At 32.1% G+C, this 8,601-nt stretch overlaps 1 protein-coding gene across 1 annotated transcript; it reads left to right on the top strand.

Annotated features, from left to right (window-relative positions):
- The first annotated feature begins 1,381 nt into the window (after positions 1–1,381).
- LOC107004628 (phosphoglycolate phosphatase 1B, chloroplastic-like) lies at positions 1,382–8,026 on the top strand. The gene is made up of 11 exons (XM_015202909.2): positions 1,382–1,759; positions 3,263–3,330; positions 3,493–3,585; positions 3,660–3,731; positions 4,249–4,320; positions 5,013–5,072; positions 5,192–5,244; positions 5,623–5,720; positions 6,327–6,426; positions 7,529–7,632; positions 7,719–8,026. The coding sequence occupies exons 1-11, from the start codon at positions 1,504–1,506 to the stop codon at positions 7,823–7,825; spliced, it is 1,083 nt and encodes a 360-aa protein (XP_015058395.1). The 5' UTR covers positions 1,382–1,503; the 3' UTR covers positions 7,826–8,026.
- The last annotated feature ends 575 nt before the right edge of the window (positions 8,027–8,601 follow it).

Raw genomic sequence — 8,601 nt, 5'->3', positions numbered from 1 at the left:
TATATAAGGAAAAATTACACAAATTAATACATTTTAATAAATAATTACTGATTTTAGCAATACTTTTTATTTATTAGGATTTATAACAATAATATGTTAAATCTGCAATATGAACTAAAGGTGAATTATGTATGCAATATGTATGAATTATAATTGTTTTTTTGAAATATATTATGTTTGTTTGGTAAAAATCTGACACGTTGTATTATAAGTGTTTTAAAATGTGTGATAAATGTATTATCCATCATTAAAACTTGTATTATATATGTATAATAAATTTTTCTTTGTAATATGTATTAAACTTGTATTATAAATGAATTAAAAACGATCAAGTGAAAAAAAAGATATTTTTGCTATAAATGGTAAATATTTTTTTATTTTAGTATATTTATGTAAGTTTCCCATATAATTTGGAATTTGTATAACTTTCGTATAATTCGAAATTTGTATAACTGTTTATACTTTTGATGTTTGTAATTGTGTAGATTCGTTATTTCAAGCTTATACAAATTTAATTAAATTATATCAATTATCCACAAATTATACAAACGAGACAACTTAATATGTGGTTACAACCCGTCAATATGCAAAACTATAGCTATGAAGCCATAATTAAGTGGAATATAGTGGCTATTTGCGAAAGTTTCTCCCAACCGAAAGAGCCGTCATCCAGTCACTTAAACTAAAGATATTTGACCGAATATATAATACATATCTTATTCACGTACAATATATATACATTTACAAAAATAACATTAAAAAAAAAAGTAATCTTGAACTTCCGATCGTGTTTGCTTCACAACAAACTTTAAGATCTACAAGTTTCACCTTTTGACCTTAAAAGTTTGCCCGCGAGACAAACATGAGTTGAAAGTTTAAAATCGTTCATTTTTATATTCAAAAACAACTTTATTGTAATATCAAATGTAGGGGGTCTGAAAGGGGCATACTTTAGTCTTACCTCAAGATAGTAGAACAAAAGAAATACTCTTTTAAACAAACGGTAAAAAAAGAAACAACAATTCATTTTTAACCCTAATAAATGCTTGCTGTGCGAATCTCAAATGAGTCAGACTCTAACACTAAAAACAAAAATCTATTAAGAAATTAAAAGAAAATAAATAACAATAAGTTCTAAAAGGACGTGCTGCAATAGATGAGACTGTAAATTCTGAACACGAAAAAAAAAAATCATTAGTAAAAAGTACTTACTTCCCATTATAAATCCTCGCGATAATGAATTTAAATTGATCGAATTCTAATAGAAATATCGAAAAAAGAAAATGAATTAACAAGATAGCAAAGAAGAAGAACAAAGTTAATTCCCAGCCTTGCATTTTCCATCTTAATATATATCTATCTTCATCCACTCATTTTTTTCATATAATATTATTATTTACTAATAATTTACCAATTTTTTTATTTTTATTTTTATTTTTGTATTCATTTTAGTAACAAACTCAAATCAGTTATTGGAACAGAAAAAATAAAAATAAAAAAAATATGCTAAGCATCAGAGTAACAGCAACCATTTCTTCTTCTTCAACTCTTTCCTTTACAAATTCCACAAAAATTTCGAATAAATTCTCTTACATTTCAAATCCATTGAAAAATTCTTCAAAACCCATTAAATGGAACTGTAAAAATTCAAGAATGGAGTCATCAAAATCAAGTTTTGTTACCAAAGCTTCAGCACAGCCACTTACAAATCCTGCAGAACTCATTGATTCTGTTGAAACTTTCATCTTTGACTGCGATGGTATGATTTTGGATTTTTTTAAATTTAATTTTGATTTGGGTGTTTGTGTATTTGATTAATTATGCTGGTTTTGGGTGTTACTGGGTCATTTCTTGTGCGGGGCTATGCTAATCTTTTCTGTGTTGTTTTATGTGCTCTTTTCAGTGTTTTAGTGGAATTTTTTGTATGTTTATTGGAAGATGTAGTTAAAGGTGTTTCATTTTGGGGTGTGTGTTTATTGCTGTGTTGTTTGGACTCTTCGAAAATGTCGATGTGTGAGTATATGTTCTAAAAGTAATGTATTTTTAGAGAATTTGAACAATATAGGTTTGTTGTCTTGTTTCACATGATATAGACAACTTGGGATTAGTGGGTTTATTGGGATAATAACATGTTTGATCAAACTTTTGGGAAGTCGATTTTTTTTTTAAAGAACAAAAATGCTTAGTTTAAAGAATCGAGGTGTTTGGCCAAGCTTATAAGGAAAAATAAATGATTTCGAGTGATAGTGGAAGTTGATTTTTAGAAGCTAAAAAGTAGTTTTTTTCCCGAAAACGCTCTTACAACCTTGACAAAGCACAAATTATTGCTACGATAAAATATTTGTTAGATTGATTAGCCAAACATAGATTGCTAGTCTTCAGAAGTACTTTTTCGAAAATCATTTTTAACAAATAGCACTCAACAGAGACAAAAAACACTAGGTGATTTCTTTCTATCTGTCCTAATCTTAGTTAATAGAGTTACCTTCTACATGTTGCGGGTGGAAAGTATCGCAAAGAATCAGTCAAACTGCATGAATACTCTTAAAAACGGTGTGATATGTCATTTTGTTGCACCTTCAATGTAGCTTTTCAATCTTTTCAACTACCAATGTGGAACTTTGTTCACACATACAACAAAGTTAAATGCCATTCATAAAGTGGAGAGATATTAAATATGTAGTAATCATGAAGGAAATAAATCAAAGTGAGGAACTTAAATCCAGAATTTCTTATAAAGGAAACAATCTCAACTCTCATTTTAAGTATTGTGTCTGGCCAGAATATGACATCTGATTTAGAGTGCATTGAATTTATTCTATACATAGTGAGAATAAAAAATGAATACCCCTAGAGTATGATACTTTCAGAGTTTTTTATGCAATAGTGGCATGACCTAGATGAAGTAATTTTAGGAAGAATGTGAATTAAGATTTTTCCTGATCGAATTCGGACCTCTTTATAACAATGTCTGTTTGTATGAATGTTTTTGGTTGCCATAGAAAAATGCTGAATGTAACATAACATGAAATATAAGTAACAATGAAAACTTGTCGTTATAGTGAAATGTTGTGAAGTATGGTGATTATTGTAGAGAGGTCTGACCGTTAGCATCTTTAGCAGGTGATAGCCTAAGTTTCTTTTCCTTTCCCGTATCATCTTTTGTCGTAATTATCCCCAAAGAAATGTTGATAATATGTTCCTAACAAAAAAGTTGGGTAAGTTACTTAAAATAAGGTCCTTTTTTCCTTCACTATTACAGGAGTCATATGGAAAGGAGATAAACTGATAGACGGAGTCCCTGAAACTTTGGATTTGCTCAGGGAAAAGGTTAGTGTTTCTAATGATGGAATGCTTTGCGTACTTAAAATTTGATTACAAGATTGCTTGTAGCATTCAAAGTTACTTTATTCATAAGAAAAGTGTGGCAACAAAATCATTTATAACTGAACTGGTTGCTCCATGTAACGTTTCGGTAACTTCATTCTCCAGGGAAAAAGATTAGTTTTTGTTACCAACAACTCAACAAAGTCTAGAAAGCAGTACGGGAAGAAATTTGAAACACTCGGTCTTAGTGTCAACGAGGTAAGTTAATGGATCTTCTAGTTCATATTTATAACTAAGTGGATCAATAGTTCTTATAGCAAGTCACTTTCCAGGAGGAAATTTTTGCTTCATCCTTTGCTGCAGCTGCGTATTTGAAGTCTATTGACTTCCCAAAAGATAAAAAGGTAAGCCATAATAAATTCACAGCATATTTCCTATTGTCGAGCGACTATTAATGCCTTCTAATCTTGTGGTTTTAATCATGCCATGTTGAAAGTTGAAATTATAGAGTTTCCAAAAAAAAGAAAGACATTCTTTTTTATATGGACTAAAAAAGGAAAGTTAGACAAACAAATTAAAATGGAGGGAGTAAATTCAACTTCAATAAAAAAAATTAGACATTTTTCTACCAGCATGGATCTTTTAGATGGTTAAAGGATTTCAGAATCATTATGCATTTTCATTCTCCCAGATACTAATGGTCTCCTGTTTTGAGTTATTGAATTAAGAATAGGAAAAACTACTGTCTGATAAGTAGTGGATCTCATATAACATTGCGTCTAATGCTTTCAGCTGCAGTGACATGAATTTGTGGTTTATCTTTTGACTGTGTCAGTCACTTGTCCACAGACCCAAAAATAAAATAAAATCAGTAGCATTGATTCACTTCAAAAAGCCTAAAATGTTTTATGCATTTTTAAGGTGTACGTTGTTGGTGAGGATGGCATCTTGAAGGAGCTTGAGTTAGCTGGTATTCAATATCTTGGAGGACCGGTATGCAGAAATAAATAATATACAGTCCTTTCTACTTTATGAATAAGCTTTGATATGTATTGCAGTTAATAACTTTTGGCCTCTGATAGTTTTTCACCACAAATAAATCTATAAATTATTAAAATTTTGGTCTAATAGTTTATGAATGAATGTTTATCTCTTCATTCTAGTTAACTAACCTGTGGAACTAGTGATATGTTGTGTTCTCACCTTGTCGCCTTTGCCATTTTTCTTACCTAGTAGAAATTAAGTCTTCTAGTTATTAGGATTATACCATGTCATTCATTTTCTGTCTTTGTTATGTTTTTTCTTTTGTCAAGTCTTTTACTTGGCCAGAAGATTGAGATAAACAAGACTTGCAAAATGAATAGAAACAATGAATGTCATTTGAATCTTTCAACCAAAATTCTTATTTTCTTACACTGCAGACTAAATTACGTAACGTTGGAGCCAGAGTGCTGCAATTTGAACCATGCCTTGGCAACTTTCTTTCAACTATGCTTTGGAAGTTAGAAAATGATGCCACTAACAATGTTTACTTTGATAACATAGTTTTAAAAAAGTTCTTTTCTTCTCTTTTTATAGTTAGATTTCAGAGAGAGAGAGAGAGAGAGCTACAGAGCATTTGCTCAGTGCCTTCTTTGGTACTAGATTCACATTCGAACTGAATACTGTGTTATTCTTTTTAACAGGAAGATGGTGACAAGAAAATAGAGCTAAAGCCTGGATATATGATGGAGCAGGATAAAGATGTATGCTTCATTTCATGCTTCTAAACTTATTTTGTTCTCATGTGTGTTCTACGTTTAAATCAGACTAAGCTCTACTATTTTTTGAATATATTGTGCTGAGTTGTGTCTATACCTTTCAGGTCGGAGCTGTTGTTGTTGGATTTGACCGCTATTTCAACTACCACAAGATTCAGTGAGTTATCCTTTTTATCTTTCTGTATCGTTTTCTCTGCCGAATAATATCTAACAATGAGATTACTTTGTTTCGGATTTGTTTGGATTCTAATATTCTATTTACTTAACCACTCATATAGTACTTTTATCTTTGCTCAAAGTTCTGATCATCTAATCCATTTTGGCTATCCCATGATAAAATACTCCCCTTGCTGGAGGACCTGATTCAGACTAGAATTACTGTCTGCACATATAAACCCTGTATTCAAGACAAGACTCAGGGAGAAGTGAAGGGTATTATAAATGTACAGGCTTCCTATGTCGCACATTCACCTGTCTGTATAAATCTTATCTGACCTGTTGATATCATATCTCTAACTTGCTTTCTTTAATGAAGGTATGCTACCCTGTGCATACGTGAAAATCCAGGATGTCTCTTCATTGCTACAAATCGTGATGCTGTTACCCATCTTACAGATGCTCAGGAATGGGCAGGTTATTCCCCTCTCATGCTTTAAAAGCTAGGTTCACATGTTTGTTCTGTGAGTTAAATCGTTCATTAAAAGAAGTTAGTTGTTGAACCCATTCTCTGTTGGACTTAAATCTACTTGGCACCAAAATGATTATTTCTGTAGTCGTCATGTGTCACTCGCACTATCATTTACAGTAAGAGCTTTTTCTTGCAATCCGAATTTATCACATGTTATTGCAATTGTGACGTACACTTCAATTCTTTTCCTTTTACCTTTTTACACTTTCGTCCAAGTCATTATCTATAGAGCCTTTCGAGCCATGTCATTTGCTTTTTCATCTGAAAGAAATGTTAAGCTGTTAACTAGTTTGAATAGTTGATTACTGAAGTAATTTGGATCAACCTTGTTAGTCGTGTAAACTCGAGGTTATATAGTTAGAAAGATGACAAGATTTTTCATTTAGCATTTACTTAGTCATCAACTTATTGCCATGTTAAGGTGCTACTCTAGCTAATCTTTTTTCTAAATTTCAAGTGTCTTCTTCTTTGATCATTCTGAACAGCTATAACCATGAAATATTTTTTTCCATATTTAAACTAAGCTGCATCTTTCTGTTCTGTTGCTTCAGGTGGAGGTTCAATGGTTGGTGCGATCCTAGGCTCTACAAAGCGTGAACCACTTGTTGTAGGAAAGCCCTCAACCTTCATGATGGACTACTTGGCTGATAAGTATGGCACTAATTTTCTACAATATTATGTCTTGTCCTACCTCATCTTCTTTACTTACACTCTTTGTCATTGTCTTCTGCTCCCTTCCCTTTGCTCCATTTTTTTGGCCGAATGGCTCTCTGCCAGAGTCCATCACTTTTTGATGTGTAATTCAGTAAGCTTTTCTAGTCATAAAAGTTAATGCTGCTCCAAAAGCTCGTGATTCCCGTAAATGAACTTTTAGCTATAAATATTAAATAGCTATAAATGCAGGATTTACACATTGCCAATAAAGGTAATTGAAACTTGTAACTTATTACCATTGACTCTTCAGCAGTGGCGGAGCCAGGAATTCCATGATGGGATTCAAAATATACAAGAATGTCATACCCAGAGTTTGAACTTCTGACCTAAAACAATTTTTGAACCGCCTTTGCAATATGCTAATATCTTCACTTATAACAAGATGATTCAACACTAAATATATATGCAAAAAAAAAAAAAAGGTTTTCTGCAAAGAATTTTTCTGACAGGGATTCAATTGAATCCCCTCGTCCATGTAGCTCCACCCCTGCTCTTCACTAGCGTTATATTATCGCTGTGGTTCTTAGTTATTTCAGATGTATACTTGTTTAGTTGCTGATGAAACTTTGTCATCCTATGATGAATGCTTCATCATGAGACTTATCACAATCATACTACCTTACTTCTAGATCAAGTTTGATTTTGTGCTCTCTAGTTGCATGTTAAGTAATAGGCTTTAGCCTTGAAAGGGTGACCTAAATGTTTGCATCATGCTTATGTAGGTAGTATTTGTACTGTCTCTCATAAAAGAGATAGAAAGAGTGTTTACGGACTTTTTCTTCAACTTATGTATACTGAAGGAGTAGTACTGGCATTGTGATGTATCAAGCAATTTTCTAGATCAAACATGAACTAAATCCTTCTATCATTTTCAGGTTCATATTCATACGAAAAAAACTGTCGTTCAACGTTACAAAGTTCTTTATAGAAACTAGTTTTCATTATGCATTTTCTCAATCTGTAACAGTGAAGATGTGAATATAACTGGACGAGTTGAATAACTTCTCTTTCTTCATCTTCTTTAATGTTATCACAACAGGTTTAAGATACAGAAGTCGCAGATATGCATGGTCGGTGACAGATTGGATACAGATATAGTGTTTGGACAAAATGGTGGCTGCAAAACTCTTCTGGTTCTCTCAGGTATCTCAGAAAGGAAAATTTGTTCTCCTTATAAGGCATATGCTTCAAAATTTGTCATCCAACACTACCTTTTGTTCATATTCTAGGCGTGACATCTTTATCGATGCTTCAAGATCCCAGCAACTCTACACAACCGGATTTCTACACCAACAAGATTTCTGATTTCCTCTCCATTAAAGCGGCTGCAGTTTGAGCAACTCCACTGATTACGCGTGGCGATCCCATTCTTTGTGTTTGATGTGTTTACAAATGCACTTCATTTATGCATCCCAGTTTCTCTTGTAGCAAAAAGAAGATGGGAGTTGAAATTAGGCATATGAGAAACTGCATAATGCAATGTAAAGTGTACCATTTTAACTTTCTAGATATAAATAATGGTTCTTGGGAAAAAAAATGGAGTCTAAGCTTTAAAATCATGATGTATTGAGGCATCTTTTGATTATTTTTTCTTGTATGGTGCATAATGATGCAAAAATTGGAATGTCATGATTCATATGCTTCAATTTAGTGAAGATGGAATGTCAATACTATTGTAAAAATTATTAATTTTTGTCTCGCTAATCTCTGAGGTCAGGTAAGGTTTGCATATATTCTATGTTTTCCAAACTTTACTCTGTAAGACTATGTTGTTGTTGTATTTTTAGTAGTGATAACAAGATTCTAAAAAAAAAAACTTACAAACGAAGCAGAACAATTTTGGTGTCTGCTTAAACATCGTAACTTATCTTATTCAAGTCGCGTAAGGCCTATTAATAAAGTTATTTTTACGTTTTTCATTCTCAAGATTCAAATCGAAAAAGTTCTCTTGATATTTTAAGATAATTTGCAAATTTATAATTATGTTACACACTCTCTTTAGATTCTGAACAAAATAATACTCGTCGTAAATGTTTTTTTCCCTGTTCATATCTCGTATTCACGTTAATGCCCGACTAGAATAAAATTCACGACAAAAAGTCCTACTTATGT

The sequence above is a fragment of the Solanum pennellii genome, chromosome 11 (assembly GCF_001406875.1).
Source record: "Solanum pennellii chromosome 11, SPENNV200".
NCBI classification, from domain to species: Eukaryota; Viridiplantae; Streptophyta; class Magnoliopsida; order Solanales; family Solanaceae; genus Solanum; species Solanum pennellii.
This window is presented reverse-complemented; position numbering and strand designations above follow the sequence as displayed.